The sequence below is a fragment of the Brassica napus genome, unplaced genomic scaffold, assembly GCF_020379485.1.
Source record: "Brassica napus cultivar Da-Ae unplaced genomic scaffold, Da-Ae ScsIHWf_18;HRSCAF=40, whole genome shotgun sequence".
NCBI classification, from domain to species: domain Eukaryota; kingdom Viridiplantae; phylum Streptophyta; class Magnoliopsida; order Brassicales; family Brassicaceae; genus Brassica; species Brassica napus.
In genome coordinates this window covers 61,055-81,319 of record NW_026015316.1, presented here as the reverse complement: position 1 = coordinate 81,319, position 20,265 = coordinate 61,055, and the positions used below count along the sequence as shown (strand labels likewise).

At 33.6% G+C, this 20,265-nt stretch overlaps 1 protein-coding gene and 1 long non-coding RNA gene across 17 annotated transcripts; one reads left to right on the top strand and one right to left on the bottom strand.

Moving 5' to 3' along the window:
• Window positions 1–7,446: 7,446 nt before the first annotated feature.
• Window positions 7,447–16,677, bottom strand: LOC106400584. 16 transcript variants are annotated; one of them, XR_007333299.1, is made up of 5 exons: window positions 15,722–16,626; window positions 15,408–15,625; window positions 14,990–15,336; window positions 8,379–9,082; window positions 7,447–7,747 (listed from the first exon to the last, which is right to left on the bottom strand). It is a non-coding gene; the product is annotated as an uncharacterized LOC106400584 (long non-coding RNA). The 16 variants fall into 16 exon arrangements; XR_007333300.1 differs by having other exon boundaries at window positions 8,379–9,077; XR_007333305.1 differs by lacking the exons at window positions 7,447–7,747; window positions 8,379–9,082 and having other exon boundaries at window positions 14,855–15,336; window positions 15,722–16,011; window positions 16,155–16,354; window positions 16,478–16,676.
• Window positions 16,678–17,727: 1,050 nt separating this feature from the next.
• LOC106400610 (sulfite oxidase) lies at window positions 17,728–19,973 on the top strand. Its single transcript, XM_013840967.2, has 10 exons — window positions 17,728–17,921; window positions 18,012–18,127; window positions 18,213–18,394; window positions 18,474–18,592; window positions 18,676–18,771; window positions 18,848–18,958; window positions 19,044–19,145; window positions 19,247–19,294; window positions 19,366–19,584; window positions 19,665–19,973. Exons 1-10 carry the CDS (start codon window positions 17,847–17,849, stop codon window positions 19,779–19,781), a joined length of 1,185 nt encoding a protein of 394 aa, XP_013696421.1. The 5' UTR covers window positions 17,728–17,846; the 3' UTR covers window positions 19,782–19,973.
• Window positions 19,974–20,265: the final 292 nt, after the last annotated feature.

The window sequence follows — 20,265 nt, the reverse complement described above, 5'->3', positions numbered from 1 at the left end:
AAAAAAGATAACTAGTTTGTTTAGGTGAAAATGAAGCTGTTAGGATCAATGGCGGACCCAAGATTATTTTAAACATGGGTTATAAAATAAATGGGCTTGAAATCCATATTGAAAGAGAAGCAAAAATGAGTATCAAGCAGGAATTGAACCTATGTTTTAGGGGTGTCAGACGATGGAAATTCACCACCAGAACTAAAGAATTTCAATTGTACTAGCTTAACAAATTACATTTATATATTTTAAGGTGTGGCAGCTGCACCCCTTTCTCTCCACATGGGTCCGCCTCTGGTTAGGATAAATTAACTTGATAGAAAAAAACTGTTTTATTCGGTTATAAAAAAACTTAAAACTGAATAAAACTGTCTTTCAGTGTAATTCTTTATTAAATCATTATAAAGAGTATGACTGGTGACCATTCTGGAATCAAGAGGAACGAATAGGAAATGAACGTAAAGGAATAGAATTGCAGGAATGAAAAGGAATGATGGTTCCATCTCATATTTAACAAGGATTTAATTTGTTCTTTATTTCTCTACAAAAAAGGGAATGGTAGGAAATGAGAAGGAAAAATTATTCCTTATAAATGGTGATTTTTTAAGGAATGTTAGGGAATGCATTTGTTCCTCGTCGTTCATTGGTCACCATTCATAAAAGAGTATTGGACATACAAGCATAATTTTGTGACTGAATACAACATAAATGCATTTAATTTTGATGTTAATATATAATAATGATAAAGGGATTTTGTATATTTAAATATTTTAGATGCATGCATATATTATATATATGGCATATATCTTAGTTTTTTGACTTTTTCATAAGGTATGTACATAACGAGAAACATATATCAACTTAACCAATATGCATCTGAAGTTTATGCACGCATATATTATATCATCATATATGCTATATATATTTCCTAAAAATATCAGCTTGATAATATATATAACTATGTGATACACATCCTAAACACACACACACACACAAAGATATATATATATTGAAAACTCCAATCATCATATAAAATGACTAAGTCCGTTTTTTGTGCTGTCCTTATCATATTTATTCTAGGTTTGTTTGATGTTTAACCATCTTTAAAATAATCTATTGTTTCTGCTGCAAAAAAAAAGAAAATCGATACTTATATGTTTTTAAATGACGTTTTTTTTACAGGATTTATGGCGAATGAGACTCAAGGACAGCTAGGAAAGCTGTGTAAAGAGCCTTTACCACAAACAGATTGTGGTGCCGGCTCATGTGGTGCTCTGTGCCGTCAATTAAAGCATGGAACTGGCCACTGCCTTCGGGGATCCGAAGGAAAATATGTGTGCTTCTGTTATTTTAAATGTTCTTCTTGAATTTTTGTTTCACTCTATAAAATGGTATATCACTTTAATGATAAAATGAAAAAGAATGCATGCTTCTGTTTTTTAAATCCTCTTCTTGAATTTTTGTTTAACTCTCTAAAATGGCATCTCACTTTCTTCTTTTTTTTTGTCATCATGGTATCTCATTTTAAAGATAAAAAAAATATGAGAAAGAGAAAAAAGTATAATAAAAAGTATCTCATTCGAGAAATTACGAATGTTTTTGTTAAATTTTTTAATGCTGTAGGTTTTATTATAAATTAATTAAATTTAGTTTATATTATAAAATATTAATATTTTAGGGATAAAAATTATAATTGAAAAAACAAGAGATGTGCTCTAAAATGTATTTTACCATGATTTAATATTTAATCAGTTACAAGGTGTTCCGCCCGCGCATGCAAACATAAAATTTTTATAATTATATATTAATGCATTCATTCTCCTATATATTAATTGAGAAGTCACTTAAGTGGATTTTGTTTATGTGTCATTCATAGGTGAACTTTTAAATTAATTCTCTTAATTTGATTGGTTGTTGGTATTTAATTTAAATTTTTAAAAGAAAACTAGTCATAGAACTACCTATTCTAATCTATATTACCAAAAAAAATAATTAAACATTTTAAATATAGATGAATTAACATAATTTGTTTATAATAACAATTAAATGTCATATATTACATTATAGAAATACGGAATATACATATAAATATATATGATATTATATTAACAATTTTAAGCATATTTCTATTAATAGTGGTTACAATAAATCATAGATTACAAAGAAATAATTAACCTAAAACTGTGCGGGACAGAACCAATCTCTTGGAGTAGAACTGTGGGCAAACCGATTTCTACAAAGTGTGGTCTCATGTATCATCAAAGGTTCTTTCTCATGTGGCAATGCTTCTTTAGTCGAGGTTTTGCTTCCATATTCTAGTCAGACATGTTCTATTAGCATTTGAAGTTATTGGTTTCTTTCTTCTCGTTGTTGTTTTAGATTTCATTTCATTCTGCGACTAGTTATCTCTGTATTTCTGTCAAAAATTTAAAACTTTAACATCTACACCGAAAAAAAAAATCTTTTACTTCTCAGCTAAGAATCAGAGACTTGTATACAGAGAGAGAACAGAGTTCTTAGAGTTTCACTTAACAAATAACTCAGTGAAGCCACTTGTGAGTTTACCGGAAAGGTTAAGATCCGTGAAGGTAGATTCAGTATTTTCTTATAAAGGAAAGATTCTCACCACTGGTTATTCTAATTCTCCACTTCTCATCACCATTAAGAAACTCAATCGAAAGGATGAAGGATTACAGGTAATTATCTCTCTCTGTTTTTGCTAGACACTCAAGCTGAGAGATTGGTTGTTGTGTTTAAATGAAAGTCTGAAGATTTTCTACAATTTTTGATATTTTCTCTTCTGTGTATTCTAATAGTGTGTCAAAATCTGATACAATTCATCATAGAAGATTGTCACTAAGGTTAACTAACCACTTTTATTTTCACTTTACGTAATTGTCATTTACACTAATCATTTTTACCTCACTTTAATAAAGACTAGGTTAAGACCGCGCCTTGCGCGGGATGAACATTATATATATAAATTATTTTATATATTATATGTTTATAACATATTATGAAATAATAAATATATATTGAATAATTAAAAAGTCATTATCTACTACTTATATAATTAAATTGGTGCGAACATATAAATAAATTTAATAAATCAAAAAATATTTTTTCTATTTGATATGATATATAGTTAAATTTAAATGATAGTAACATATATATGGTATATGTTAATATTAATATTTATTAGATGATGCTTTTTGCTCATATTTTTTTATCATTTGTATCCGTTATTGCAAAAAGTTTAAATTAGTGATAACAAAATTTTCACTGTGAGAATAATGGTTTAAGTAATTTATAATATTTTAAAAATTAAGTTGTGAATATTTTTTTAAATTTTTTATCAAAAAAGTGTTCAAAGTAAATTTCAAAATTACGATATTTATGTATTTTTATATAACATATAGTTTAATTTAAAATGATACATATATTTATATATTTTTTTATTTTTGATACTTGTTAAATGAGACTTTCAACTTATATTATTTTTCAATTATTTGTATCATGTCATAACAAAAGTTTTAAATCATAGATCACAAAATTTGAATGTGAAACTTTTAACAGTTTTAGTAATTTATACTCGTTTTTAAAAATTCAAAATATAATATATAAATAATTTTTTAATTTTTATTATCTGGTTACTATGATTGTTTAATTTATTTTAATAGCTTAAAATTAAACAAGTATAATTATAATACACACATATTTTTATCAAATCTTTATTATTCAAAATCATTAATTATCATATATACTTTAGCCACATTAGGCAATTCCGTAATCTTATTTAAGGAAATAATGAATCATATTAATAATGTATTTATTGTGGTTTAATAAAAAGCTTATTATATATTTAAATGCACCAACCTATTTCTCTAAGGATTCTAAAAATCATTCTAGTGATAACACGTGGCTACAAAAAAAATGTTGCAATGCTTCTCAAATAATATATAGGGGATTTTCTAAAGATATACTTTATTGGGATATCATACCATCATATATGGTATGTATTGATTTCATAATACATATCGTACTATACATAATTGTTATTTACATTAACAATTTTTACCCTCACTTTTAATGAGAAGTAAAAGACATTTATAACCATAAAGTTAACTAATCTATACTTTGAGTTTAGAGTTTAGAGAGTGAGATAGAGTTTTTGGAATGTGAAATTTAGGATTCTTATAAATATATAAATAAATATTTAAAACAATAAAAAAATAGTTTAAAACATAATTTTTGATTTTCAAAAAGAAATAAAATAAAAATAAAAAATAATAATAAAAAAGTTTGAATTTGAAAAAATATAATTTGAAAGCATAAATAAAACTAAAATATTATAATATATATTTCAAATCATGATTTTGTGATGTGGGTTATATCAACATATAATTTTGAATACATCTTTTCAGGGTTGTATTGATTTTTTTTTTTGTGAATCCCAAACGATATGAATATATATACATTCCAAAATAAGATTGAGTTTCTAGTCAATTATTTATTATTGAAAAACTGAACACCTGTAATTTAACAAAACTCTATAATAACACTTCTAATATATTATTTATGACCTAAGTTTTAATATTTAAATTTTAAAAATCTATGTATAATGCAGATATAACTTTTTTTCAAAGCTCAAAAAGTTAGTTCACATAAAAACTCTATTGAAATAAATAGTATAAATAAATTTAAAGGGAATTTGCCAAATATGATCCATAAATTGATTTTAAACACAAATATATACCCCAAGTTGAATCAAATGCAAAACTAACCCAAAAATCTAGTGAAATTACAAGTAGCCTTTTATGACAAAAAAAAGAATATACTTCTACGAATATACCTCCCTGAAAGTCTTAGGGAAAATTACATGTTTACCACTTTCATGCTACCACTTTTCATTTTTACCATCACTACAAAGACATTTTCAAAAATATATTATTCATTAAGTGGCAAAAGACTATTATATCCATTTTATTTATATATATAGTAAATCATTATTTAATTAAAAAAATAAAAAATAAAAAATAAAAAATAAAATAAAAAATAAAATAAAAAAATATAAAAAAATATAAAATAAAATAAAAATAATTTTTTTTATGTTTTCGAATTATACTTTTTCAAATTCAAACTTTTTTATAAATTCTTTTTTTTGAATTTTTTTTTTTTATTTTTTTTTCAAATTTCTTTTTGAAAATCGAAAATTATGTTTGAAACTATTTTAAAAAAAAATTATATATTTTTTAAGTATTTATTTATATATTTATTATAATCCTAAATTCCAAAAACCCAACCCTACCCCACCCCTCAACTCTAAACCCTAAGTCTAGATTAGTTAACCCTAAGGGTATAAGTGTCTTTTATCCTTCATTAAAAGTGAGGGTAAAAGTGATTAGTGTAAACATGAAAAGTAGTACTATGAATGTGTTATTTTTGGCAATTTTCCTATCAATTATGTGAAAGAAATAGAAGCTTAATATGTAAAATACAAAAAACTCTAAAAATTTACAAAAAAAAACTAATAAAAATTAAACTATGATATCACTTGAAAGCTTCTTAGACAATATTAATAAAATATTTAAGCGATAATTAGACAAATTTGATTTTTTTTTTGCCAACCAAAAGTTTATTATTAATTAACATCAGTTATTTCAAGATGTTTAAGAAAGGATGGACAAAAAAAATAGGATGAACATAAATGATATATGAACTATGAATAATACTTTGTAATGCTGACTTAGTTAACACATCTGCACATCCATTTCTAGTTCTTTTAGATGCTTAAATTCAATTTCTTCAGAGGTTTTATTCCACAAAGAGATCGTATGAGATATTATTGTTTTGATATTCAGATTTGTTTCTTGACTGTTAAGAAAATTGATAACTGTAAAAACATCTCATTCGAATACGATATGTCTATAACCGAGTCCCCAACATGAAACAAGTTTGTTTAAAAAGTAAATAATTTCATTTTTCTTATATTATATAATAAATATATATTATTTACTGATAATAAAAATATAATTATTCATCTATCACAAATATCTATGCAAATATATGAATCAAATACAACAATCAAACAATATAATGATTCCACAAAGAAAATTTAAAAAATATATTTATGTTATATAGTCTTATTTTATGTTCTTCAAATAATGTAATACAATATTATATATATTTTTTTTAAAATTGATAAATACATATAATATCTTATCCGCGCATAGCGCGATAAAAAATCTAGTCTATATTATAATAGGATAGTTTAGTCTCTCTTAAAGGTGTCCACGTGGCAGTTACTAAAATTTGTGTCAGTCCCACGTTGATACCAGAGCTTCGTTTGGTCATTAGGGTATGCGCAGCGGGGGTTCACAGGGGAGAGTCGCACGTTTTACGAAAAAGAAAAAATATTAAAATAAGCATAACCAAAGACCTCGGCTCGTCCCGCCTCTCCCGCGTGAACCCGGATCGTGACTGTTCAGTGGGCTCCACGCCACGTGGCGGCCCGCTATTAGTCACTTTATTTATTTATCTTTTTTTTATAAATCAAAAGAAAAGAAAATAATAAAAAATTAATTTTTTAACCCCAATGAGCGGTTCGCCGCTGCGCATGGTCTTAAGTCGTCGTGTTTGGTTTGATAATTTAGTATTGGTTTGATATTTTAGTCTATGATTTTGGTTCTTCGTGTTTTGTATGTAAATCACATATATAATGAACTGCTGTGTTTGGTGTTCGACTAAATTCTGCAAACACAAAGATTTATTTTCTGACGGTTCCTCTCTCAACCGTTGCAATGATTGTCCACTTCATATTAAAAATTTAAAACCTTAAGCACTCCCAGTCTCTTTGTCTCCCTCACTTTGCAATCAAAGCCTTTGATAACAGATAAATACACAAAAATCTCTATAAATAGTTGACGGTTACGGCTGGTATCTAGCATCTGACAGACACTATCTAAGTTTTTCTTCGGTCGAACCCTTGATCCCTCCTTTGAAAACGTAACGTCTGCCTCCGAGTCAATTTCCTCTCAACCTTTTGGTCACCACGCCACCTTTCACATCTCCACCTTGGCTGGTCCTCTCAGGTGATTGTTGGCCGTCTCTTCTGTTTCTGGGATTCAGGAATCATCAAGAAGAATGGAGATTTCATGGTATTGTTGTGGTATTTTATGGGGAAAATTTTGTTGGTGGAGCATGTGTTATTTGAGTTATTGATGAACTTTATTAACGATGATCTACAAGAAGCTAAGGTATTCAATTTGTCTGCTAATTTTGAGAAATTAATTTATTTTCCTAATCTATAGATTCAACTTTTGTTAATTAACTGATGTCTGGACTTATTCAATAGTAAACATATATGATCGAAAAATCAGGCTGTAATTTTCCTATCATTCACTATGTTGTTTCTCCTTTTGCAGGAGTCTCACCAATTATTTGATAAAGCTTTACAAATCTCAAACTTTTCTCTGTGCCAGCACCCACCGCTTTAGCTTACTTACTTCCAACAAAAGAAAAACAGTGCAACAAGCTCTCTCTCACCAAAAGAATAAAAAGCTCTCGTATGAAGTATTGAAAATTCACTTTTCTATCGTCGAAAATAATGTCTGTGTAACACCCGTCTCCTCCTCTCTCGAGAACGGTGTGCTACTAAACGTAAAATACCAAATTAAACCGATTTATAAAACCGAATAAAATACGATGATCCCAAGACACCAAACCGTCCAGATATCCAACAACTCGGCAAACTCACCTGCAAGGGGGAAGAAGAGGGGTGAGCAACAGGGGAGTCACTCCGTGAGGTATGGGATACTAAACACGCAAACCACTGACTTGAGTAAATAGAACTCCCACTATGGAAGTTTAGCTCTAACATGAACACACACGACGCCTAGCGCGTCACACAAACCAAACAATGCGATGATAGCATAAAGCTAGTCCATACACCCCGCATCTCCTCATATGGATATATAATACGTAGCGTCGCTAGTACAGTATGTCTCTGTACCCCCGCCCTCTCAAGTAGCATCCATGGTACAAACGTCTATGCACCACACGCCCGCACAAGTAGCATCGCAAGTCCAGACGTCTCTGAACCCCTGCCCGCACAATCAAAGTAGCGTCGCTAGCCCAGACATCTCTGAGCCCCGCCCGCGCACATAGTCCCTACTCATAACTATGTGTACATACATATATATATCGCATTTCTTAACATCACACAATCCAATCAAAGGTTGAATCCTCTAGACCCCTAGTTCCAATTTACAATGAATGAAATAACTAACAATCAAGACTCAATTCAAACAGACGGATCATGATTTGAAATCTAAACTACGATAGAGAGAATTCTACACTGGTACGGGATTTACGGAATAGACCCTCACCTTAGCCAATAAGGCAGAATCAGAAGCGAGTCCGACTATAAACAAAATGACTTTATCAGCAAGAAAGCTACGGTTTCGCCATGGATCTCCACTCCTCACCAAGACACATCAAATCGAATATAAATAATACAAGACAGAGGCATAATTAATATATATATATAATTATAGGGTTTATGATGAGAACGGTTACTTGTAATACAAGAAAAATAGGAATAAGGAACTTATCATAATTTATCACGTGCTCCACATCACCAACCGATACGAGAAGTTAACGACGTAGCATTGCTGGCTCTCCGACAATATGGATCAACTACGGTGGCCAAGGGATCACGGCGGTACAGATCTAAGACCGGTGGTGGTGGGGAACGTGCGGCTCCGCCTCGAACGCCTTTCTCTCCCTCTGCTCATGCTCTCCATTTCGCAGATCCGGTACGTAACGGATGTGACGGCAGGTAACGGGTCTGTGATGACATGGGCTGCTCCTTCGGTGATGAAGCATGGCTCCGGTGGAATAAGGTGAGATGGTTCACGGTGGTGGTGGTGCTTGCGTCTCGCATCTCCAAACAACAACGCACAGCTTCATAAAGAGGGAGAAGAAGAACACGGGAATAAAGGAGGAAAGAGATGGAGACGAGAGTGATGATTAGAGGTGGACAAACACAATGGCATCAGCTCTGGCTCGATCTAAAATAATGGTGGCTGCACTACAAGAAAACGTAAGTTTAACGAGGATAATTAACGAGGAAAAATAATCCTCGTAAAAGTACGTTGATTTTGCGAGGAAAGTACGTGAAAAAAGAGAAGCATCGTTATTTCGTCGTAAGGTAACGACAAAACAATTTCGTCGTAAAGACGATGTAAATTGACGTGGCTTTTACGAGGAAACACTATTTCCTCGTAAATACCACGTAAACTTCGCGAGTTCTTTACGACGAAATACTTTACGTGTACTTAACGAGGAAATTTTGAATCCACCAACTTGGTAGGTAGCTCACGTTTTTTTTTGCCATCCAATTAATTTTCGTCGTAATTTCACACGAGGCTATACTTTTCACACATATGAGTATGGTAGACAGCGGGCGACCAGTAACTATGGAATATGTGTGAAAGGGGAAATAGATTTCTACGGGATCTTGACGGAGATTATTGAAGTCGAATTTCCAGGGATATTGAAGCTGAAATGCATCCTCTTCAAATGTGAATGGTTCGATCCCGTCGTCAACAGAGGTGTTCGGTCTAACAAATTCAGTGTAGTTGATGTCAACGGTGGACGAAGGTACAACAAATTCGAGCCTTTCATCTTAGCTTCACAAGCAGACCAAGTTAGCTTCCTTCCATACCCTCGAATGAGAGATTCGGGTATAAATTGGTTAGCTGTGATCAAAGTTACACCTCGAGGACGAATTATCAGTGGAGAAGAACCACCATTGCAAGAAGAACAGATAAATGAAGTCGAGGAACCTGAACAAGAAATTGATGACATCCTTCTCATTGATCCGCATAATCACGAGTACGAAGATCTTACCAACGATGCCACAGACGAAGCTGTTGAAGACGAGTTTAATGAAAATGATGATGTTTCTAGTGATGACGAGAATGTTGATGTATCCGATTGATGTATTTGATTTTATGTAGTTTGTTTTATGAATAAGATAATGTGGGAGTTTGATTTATGAATAAGGTAATGTGAAAGTTTATTTTAATTATGAATAAGGACTTGTGGTTTGGGGTTTGGAATATATTATAAATAAGGTTTGAGGTGAAAGAATAGATTGAGGTTCAAGGGTAGATGGGTTTGGGGTTTGGAATATATGAAGTAGAAGATAAGAAAGATGGAGTTTGGGGTTTCGGATTTTAGGGATTTAAACGTAATACTCGTTAATTCCTCGTAAGCCAAAATCGTCGTAAGGTTGTCGTAAGGCCACGAGGAGTTTACGACGAAATTAAAAAAATAAAGAAAGCGGGCCACGCTAATTCCACGCAAGCCAAAATCGTCGTAAGGTTGTCGTAAGGCCACGAGGAGTTTACGACGAAATTAAAAAAATAAAGAAAGCGGGGCACGCTAATTCCACGTAAGACTCTCTGAGTGAATGAAAATAAGGAATTGTGGTTTGGAATGAAAATAAAGATAGGGTTTGGAATATATGAAGTAGAAGATAAGGAATATGGGGTTTGGGGTTTGGGGTTTCGGATTTTAGGGATTTAAACGGAATACTCGTTAATTCCTCGTATGTTAACGTCGAACTTACGACGAATTCCTCGTAAATACCACGTAGGACAGATTCGTCGTAAATACCACGTAGGAGAGATTCGTCGTAAATACCACGTAAAGTAAATGATGAACGCGGCCCACTTTAATTCCACGTAGGACGGAATCGTCGTAAACACCTCGTAACCAAAATCGTCGTAAACACCTCGTACCGTAAAAACTAGAAAAAAAAAGAAAAAGAAGAAATATACTGGATTTACATGTGGCAAGACTTCCAGCAATTATATTACTTAAGTCTCACCAACATAAATTCCAATATCTTCTTCTCTTCCTTTTTTCTCTAATTTTTATAATTTGAATAGGATTGGATTTGAGAGTATGAAGTGAGATAGGGTGTGATTTGGGAGTTTGGGTGTGGGTTGAGAAGGAGAGTTACGGGTATATTTATAGGGAAGCTTTCCTCGGTAATTCCACGTAAGCAAAATCGTCGTAACGTCGTCGTACCTAAAAAATACGGGCCTTTGTAATTCCTCGTAACTTCCTCGTATAATAAAACGCGGGCTTTTGTAATCTCTCGCTGTTTCGTCGTAAAAAAAAACACGGGCCTCTGTAATTCGTCGTAAAATTACGAGGAATTTGCGACGGAATGTAATCTTATATATACACCCCGAATGCTCACTCTTTCTTTCCTCTCTACTTCCTCTCCACTTCCTCCCTGTTTCGTTGCAATGGTAAGCCTCTCTAATTCCTCTCTAATTTGGTTAGTTTAGGTAGATTAGGTGGTTAGTATAGGGAATTTAGATAAGTTTACGGATCTTATGTTATTTAGTGTTGATTAGGTGGATAATGTTGGAAAATATACTGTTGACGGAAATTTAAAAAATTAAATTTTTTTCTCAGGTTCGAAAAGGTAGACTTACTGCCCATTACAGAGAGATGTTCGGTGAGCCGGGTAGTCACCAACCAACGACTCACATGCCGAGGCGGATGTAACGGCGAGGAGTGATGAATTCTACCGGGCGATTAACGACCCTTAGTTCTTTTTAATTTCAGTTCTTGTATTATGAATTCAAAACTTATTTACATATAAAATATTTTGGTTTTGATTTTTTTAAAATTTTAATTTTATTAATAATTTAAATTATTTAAATTATTTTTTTAATTATAATTTTTTTATTTCTGTAAAATAACGAAACGAAGTAAATTCGTAGTTATTTTGCGACTTCTTTAAGTGGAAGCTTAACGAGGTTTTTACGAGGAAATATTTACAAGGAAATAACGTGGAAAATTCACGTGGTCTTTACGAGGAAAGCTATCAAGGTATTTACGTTTACTTTACGAGTATTTACTTTCGAGTTATTTACGTGGCTTTAACGAAGAATGGCTTTCGAGGTATTTACGAGGAAATTTAGCGACGTCCTTACGTGGAAGCTTTACGTGGTCTTTACGACGAAATATTCTTCTTCGCTTTTACGACGAAATTATTTCCTCGCTACGTTACGACGAATTAGCGAGGATATATGCGTTACGACAAACGTATAACGACGAAACAGGTTTCCTCGCTAATTCCTCGTAACACTGCTTTTACGACGAAGTCACGAGGAAAACTGCCCTCGTAAAACTTGTGTTTTCTTGTAGTGCTGGCTTTTTAACGAAGAGTACAACATATATAAATACGTGTACAAGAATATACGGTTAGGGTTAGGAATTAAAATGGTTAGCTTTTGGTTTTATAGATAATTAATTATTATTTGAATTAAACCACTATCGGTTTAAAGAGAAACCGGGTTACGGTCGTTACAGTTTGGTTGTGTAGTTATGGATGTGTATTTGGATTTGTGTACTATGGATGTATTATTGATGTATCAACAGCTCTTGTATATGATTTGAAATCAATGAATGAATTACATGGAAAAAAAGCTCTCGAATGAAAGTTAAGTTTATGACAAGAACTACACAGCCCATCTAATATCCAACCCCACGCCTCTCTTAACCACCCACTTTGCTTAAGAACTAACACTACTTTGACTTATGCAGTTAATGATAAACAAGGCGTCAAAACTGGCTCCACCACCCCCATTACGAACCCAAAAAAAGGTAATCTATTATGTAGTATAATACTGAACTCTTACCCAATATATGATTATCCCCTTCACATAAATTTCTAGCAAGCACTGTTTGATTCAGAGGGCTGAACAGAACAACTCAAGTCAGCAACTTATGTCAAACCAACCATTTCAAATTTTTGGAATGAATTACCAGTTTGAAGTGAAACACTCAATAACAGTGGACCCTAAGAAACATGATTATATATTTTATTATTTACTAGAGCTTTTTTCCGCGCTACGCGCGGATAATGTCTGCAAATATATATTATTTTGATGTTTAATTACAATGGGAACTATTTTTTTCATTTTTGTTTAAAAAAAACTCTATTTGTTATATCATTACCATTTTGATATTAAGTTTGATATATTTTTTTTGTTTGGTGTTTTGCAGTATATTAGTAATTAGTTTAACTTTCGATACTGTAAATTTTGTGTGCAGTTTATGTAACCAAAAAATTTGATTTGCATGCATAACTTTAGAAAGTTGAATGTGTTTATTGTCATTGTATATGAGAATTGAAAAGGTTTAATTATCAAACAAAATTTAACTAATGTATGAGATTAATTGTCTCTGATAATACGGTAGAGAATATTTTAAAGAGAGGACCAAGAGGCAAGCTCTGAAGATGTTGTAATCATTAATTAATTATAATATATAAATACATATTTTCTCATATGAGGTTATAGTTGACATACGTAGTTGACAATAACTAAACTGTGATCAGGCCGGCCAGTACTGTTATGGGCTTTAAGGCAAATAATTTTCCTTTTTTTGCCTTTTAAATTTTATATTTATTTAACTTAATAAGTAATATTTTTAAATATTTTTATGGAAGTAAAACTATATACGTATAAATTATTTTGGGTCTTTTTTAGTTTAAATTTTTTGTAGACTATGTTCTTCAATTTGAGAAGATGTAAACTTTTTTTTGAATGATTTTTATTCCGGATTTGGTTGTAATATGTAAGAGAGTAATATACAATTGACCATGATTGAAGACCAGTTTTGACAGATATATGAGAATCTCTTTTAAAAACTGCATTGAATATTATATGTGTTAAAAAATCCAACATTTTTTTTAATTATTTTTGCATTTGAGACTATTTGATAATATTTTATTACTCGTTTCATTTTTGACTCCAATCTCTCACCATTTAATTTATATTATATGTTTCCCTACATCATCAAATGGGTTTTATGACCACCATGTACAAATTTCAGTTAATTATGTCTCCAATTCACTATAAAGACATGATGGTTTCAAAATTCTTGTTGAATCTCTCTTATATTCTTTATAATGTTTTTTGCCATTTTTTAATTTGTGATGTTGGCATGTATGTTATGCCGCTTTGAATTTTGTTTAAAAATAAAACTTTTGTATATGTTTTCATGTAAGATGATTTTTGAAAAACCTTTAACATGATTTGTAATTTTCACATCATTTTCACTGTGTGTTTGACTCAAATAGCATGTATAGGTTTAACAATTTGAGTATGATTCATAAATCCTCTATAATTTGAGTATGTTTATATCTATTATGCCTTTTTCAATATATATTTTTTTTTTGGTTAAACCCCTGTTCGGTAAAATATTCATCATCTTCTTTCTTCCTACTTTGACCACTCATCATTTCCTTTTAATTTTCATGCTAGTTCCCCCTGACAGCAAATGAGTTTCTGGTCACCGATGTACAAACTCCAATTAGATCATTTTATTATGTTGTTGCAAAGAATACATTTTTGATTAACAGAAGAGTTTTATTGCTAAAATCCTCATGATTGTTTTTTCTTTGTGATTTTGTAGTTGTTTACATATAATATTATATTGATTTAGTCTTGAAGGTATTTGTAATAAAAAAAATTCAAGCACAAAAAATGATAACAATTTTGAAGACAGAATTATAAAACAGTAGGTCTTCTCTACCTCCAAGATGTATTAGCACATACATTTCATTCTTCGCTACTCCTCACAGGGAAATAGTGTGGAAAATTAATAATACAATCCATACTAAATTGAAAATTTCTGGCATCCAATATTTTTCAAAGTTAAAAAAACATAATTCAAGTTTACCTACAACTGAACGAACAGTAAGAGATATAAGAAAAAGTATATATTTTATATTTGTATTACTGTAAAAAGAATTGGACGTAGTAACCAATTTGGGATAATAGCTAAGATTTTATTAGATCAGAGTGTATACAATATTTTTACTAACTTCCAAATTTTATTTTGGTACTTGAAAAAGTTAGTCATTCTATGGAGATGTCCAACAAAGAAAAAGAAGACTGCGTACATGCTCTGAAATGGCAGAAACTTAAGGTGAGCGAAACTCTGGACTGGACATGCTCCAGTGTTGTCTTTACATCTCCCTGCATGCTTCTGAAAACCTCCTTGAGCACTGCTTTGTACTTTTCGGCAGGCCATAACTGGACGGATGGGTTAACAAACTTGAAGGAGTTTCCCAGCCATGTTTCGTCTACGGTAGAGGGAGGGAGTGATCATAATCAATCTGCGGTGGCCTGGAATGGGACTGTGAGGGTTTCGCAGCAACTTGTGGTGTATGTGGTACTGAGGTGGTTGCAACATCTGATGCCTTATCATATCCTGGATGTCGGTTATTCAGATGCCTTCCAAGATTACCTTTAAAAGAGGGAATACATAAAAGGTTACATCAGGACCTTGGAGGAAGATTTAAACACTGATGCAATTACCTGTGGCGGTTGCAATGGAGTAGCTTTGACCACAGAGTTTGCATTTGCGAGTCTTGCTGTCAGGTGCGGTCTCGAAGTATTTAAGGAAGACTGAAGTCATAGTCTTCTTGCGTTTAGGGGGGAGCGGTCGTTGTTGTCAAAAGAGGAGCCTAAGGCAATGTCAGTGGGATCAGAGTGTGGAAGGAGTGACATATCCATCATTGCTTTGCGTTCCATTTCTACAATCATCAAAACAAAAAGAATTGATCAATAAGTAGTCTCTCTCTCCACAAAACATCATCAAGTTCAATACTTTTTCTTACAAAGGCGTTAACCTTTGTAGGTTTTGAAAGCCTTGTTAACATTCCAATCCATCTGATTCCAAGCTTCTTTGCCCCTTTCAAGCTCCAGTTTGAGATTCTAGGCACTGGAAAAGGTAAACAATCGAATAAAAAGCAGAGATCTTGAACAACATGTGAGCAGCGGTTGCTGAGAACAGAAAGAGAGAGAGAGACGTACCGAAGAAAGAGCAGTCTGCTTATAAAGTCATTGTTAAGTGTTGGCCATGAAAACTTGCTTAATGGCAACAATGGAGACTTTGCATCATCTCTTCTTCTTCTTGCTTCTTTTGCATTAAATGAGTCATGAGGCTATTTTTTGTTATAATGAACTAATACAATCATTTTAAGCCGAACTGGACTTTCAATATAACACACAGAGATTGTTATATACTCAAATTAAAGAAAAATAAGGGATAAGTAGGCATACATGTTCGTCGAAAAGGAGCATCTCTAGTCCATAAAGGTTCCACCTTTTGCAATGTTTCTGACTTCCTAGAAGTGGATCAAGAGCTCTGATTTCGCTTGATCCGGCTGGACCTGGTGAGGCGACGCTGAAGTAAAAAGCTGAGATTTTCCAATCGATTTCATAGCCATGGCTGTAGCTATTTCAGAGTAGGTTCTGATTTTCTGCGGAGTTAAGGGGTAGACACAACGATTTATATAGGAAGAGGATGAATGGAAAGTGGAACGAAACAATTAATAGGAGCTTAAAGATCTTCACTGATTGATCAGTAATGTCTGAAGGTTTACGTTTAGTTCAGAGAGGAACGGATGAGAGAGAAGAAGTGGAGCAGTTGCGGGGAGGGAGAGATCGATTCATAGACTCCGACGGAAATAGGGCTTGGCAAGGTGGGCTTGTTATAGGCCAAATTAAAATGTTAAGACAGCCTACGACAAAGAAACGAAACCCAGTTTTGATCAGTCAAAACAGTACTGACGTGGCATAATAAAAGCTCTTGATTAGTTGATTTTTCTAGCTGAGGTGGACACCCTCTCTATTAAAGATATGCAACTTTTAGTATAGTATAGATACTGCTCTGTGGGCAGACAGCTTAAGGTTTAGCAACTAAGGGGGCGACTGGTTTTTCCGCTACAACCCACAAACGCAGCTTTTGCGGTTGGTAACGGTTGTCGGCGGTTTGCAACAATCACTCGAATCGTCTAAACCGTTTCAAACCGCTCCGAATCTCATAAACTCAAAAGCTGGCTACAGCTAGCGTTTGCGGTTGCAGGCAGTTGCAGGAGGGTAAATTTTTTTTCTTTTTTTTTAAAACAATATATATACAAAAGTAAAAATATTTAAAATTAAAATTATGAAAATATTATATCTATTATATTTTAATTAATATTATAAAATTTTATAATAAAAAAAATTTCAATAAATTTTCAAAAATTAAAATTATAATTTTCTAAATATAAATTTTTTATTTATTATAATTTTATGATTTTTGATATTTTTATAATTATATTAAATGTAAATATTGTTAATTTATTATTTGACTGTTACCGCATTTGGTAGTTAACCCGTCATAAGTCACCCGCAAACGTACCAATTTTTAACCGCAGTACCAATCGTACAAATCTCTTAAAACCGCTAGAAACCGCAACCGCCCTCATCCACAAACTCCCGCAACCGTTGTGTTTGAACCAGTCAGGCCCTAAATCAAACCTCACAAAACAAACACACGTACAGTGGATGTCTTTTACATTTCCTCGCGGTATTCAACGACACAACTTACACCTCCCTGCTAACGCCCCCACCTCCAACCCACTGCACCAAGTCAAGTTTATGCACAACATTACTAACATAGTTATGGTTTTCACCTTCACAGATTGTGCAACAACTACATGGACCTCTTCCCCTGCGCTTGCGCGGGGTCCAGCCAGCCCCTAGTAAAAAAAGAAAAGAGAAAGTCAAAGAAACAAAATCATGGAGGGAGGGATTGACCTTGCCCAATCGAAATTTGGGCCGAGTATATGGGCCGATACATTTCTTTTTCTGACCACAGAAGTCCTCCTTCTCTCTGACCACAAAGCAAAGGAAGCGTCTTGGTGGTGGACTGGAAAGGAAGCGTCTTCGTGTTGGTTATCTGCAAAAAAAAAAAAAAAAAAAGAAGATATGCCTGGGATTCGCGGACCTTCAGATTACTCGCAAGAACCATCTCGTGACCCTTGTCTCAAAATCAACGCAAAGGCAAGCCCCTCCTTTCTTCTTTTCTTTGCTTCGTTTCTGATCCATCGATCTGCTATTGATTCCATTTTTGGGGTTCTGTGGTGATGACAGGAGCCCTTCAATGCCGAACCTCCTCGCTCCGCCTTAGTTCAATCTTACGTCACTCCCGTCCCTCTTTTCTACAAGCGAAATCACGGCCCCATTCCCATTATCGATCACATCGACAAGTAACACATCTCTTTCTCTCCATCTTTCAGTTTGGTTTGCAATTTGCCTTTTGTCTGAATATGGATCTTTGTTTCCACTTACCAGCTACTCCGTGTCTGTCACCGGACTGATCGATAACCCAACAAAGCTATTCATCAAAGACATCAAGTCCCTGCCCAAGTACAATGTCACTGCCACTCTACAGTGTGCGGGTAACAGAAGAACTGCTATGAGCAAAGTCAGGAATGTTAGAGGGGTTGGTTGGGATGTTTCTGCCATTGGCAACGGTTCTTTCTTCCTTTCTCCAAAGATTTATCTTTTTTTTTTATAATACAAAGACTGTTTAATAATAGTGTTTCCTTTCAGCTGTGTGGGGCGGGGCCAAATTGGCCGATGTTCTTGAGCTTTTGGGCGTTCCAAAGCTCACTAGCTCCACCAGTTTAGGTGGCAGACATGTTGAGTTTGTCAGTGTTGATCGCTGCAAGGTATTTATATATATATACACCTTTCCCTTTCATCTTTAGTTTATGCGTTTGGTTTTGATTTGATTTGATTCGTCTCTATGTAGGAGGAGAATGGTGGGCCTTACAAGGCGTCAATCCCTCTTAACCAAGCCACAAATCCTGAAGCCGATGTTTTACTCGCTTATGAGATGAATGGAGAGGTTTTTATATCTCTCCTTCTCTTTTTCATTGCTCAGTTGTATGTTGATTAAATGTTTTTTTTCTCCTTGTTTGAAGATCCTGAACAGGGATCACGGGTATCCGTTAAGGCTGGTTGTCCCGGGTGTGATTGGTGCTCGTTCGGTTAAATGGCTTGATTCCATCAATGTAATCGCTGAAGAATGCCAGGTCTGTGCTCTCAGCATGCATGCTTTACTGTTTTTTAGCAAATCAGAAACTGCTCTAAAGGATCACAGTGTTGTTGTGTTTGTAGGGATTTTTCATGCAAAAAGATTACAAAATGTTCCCACCTTCTGTCAATTGGGACAATATTGACTGGTCCACAAGGAGGCCCCAAATGGATTTCCCTGTTCAGGTATACTATATTGTTGAATTTGGTCTGATTATAGAATTTTAAACCGAGCATTATTTCTTTGGACCACCACCAAATATGTTTCCTGTTTATGGTGTGAACAGAGTGCAATCTGCTCTTTGGAGGACGTGCAAATGGTGAAGCCTGGAAAGGTGAGAACTCTGATGTCATTTCCCAACCAATGCAGTAGCAAATTGAGTTGTAATATTTGGGTTTTTTGCAGGTAAGCATCAAAGGATATGCGGTTTCTGGAGGTGGGCGAGGGATCGAGCGAGTGGATATATCAATGGATGGAGGCAAAAGCTGGGTGGAAGCTTCTAGAACACAGGAACCAGAAAAGGATTACATCTCTGAGCACAGCTCTAGTGACAAATGGGCGTGGGTGTTGTTTGAAGCCACTATTGATGTCTCCCAGAGTACCACCGAGGTCATCGCCAAAGCGGTAAAAAAACTTCTCTCTCTCTCAGATAATAATAAAGTGAATTATTCTCTCGTATAATAATTATGGGAATTGTGGGGTAGGTGGATTCGGCGGCCAATGTTCAGCCGGAAAATGTGGAGTCAGTGTGGAACTTAAGAGGGGTGCTCAATACATCGTGGCACCGTGTACTGCTCCGTCTTGGCCACTCTAACTTGTAGATCATCAAGTTACCCACCGCTTTGTCTGTCCTCTCCTTTTATCTCTTTTTCGGTTTCAAAAACTATGTGTGTGCCTGTGGATATGTGAGCAAAAGTTTGGGTTTTAGTTTAATAAGTGAGAAAACTCACCTGTGAATGTGATTACTCTGAGCTTTTGGTTGGTAAATTATAAATTGTACCTTTTACATCCAACCACGGTTTACAAATGGTGATGCGTTATCCTTTATATATTAAAGCGCAAGTCGCCTAGCGAATAAGATAATGACATGTGGAAACGTTTTTAAAATTTAAATAATAAAAAACGTAAATGCAGAAAAAAAATCAAAACAGTTCGGTTGAATTTTATTTATTTACCTTATATTTTTTAAAAAATCCCTAAAAATTCTCACATTATATCCATGATCTCTCTATCTTTAAAACAGTTAACTTTTTTTTTGAAATGAGATTTAACGTAAATTCCTAAATTGTTTGCTATAACTCCATT

Coding starts and splice junctions, on each gene's coding strand:
- LOC106400610 (XM_013840967.2), top strand. CDS start 17,847: ATGCCTGGGATTCGCGGACCTTCAGATTACTCGCAAGAACCATCTCGT. Junction 17,922..18,011: donor GTCTCAAAATCAACGCAAAG/GCAAGCCCCTCC, acceptor TGGTGATGACAG/GAGCCCTTCAATGCCGAACC. Junction 19,295..19,365: donor AAATGGTGAAGCCTGGAAAG/GTGAGAACTCTG, acceptor GGTTTTTTGCAG/GTAAGCATCAAAGGATATGC.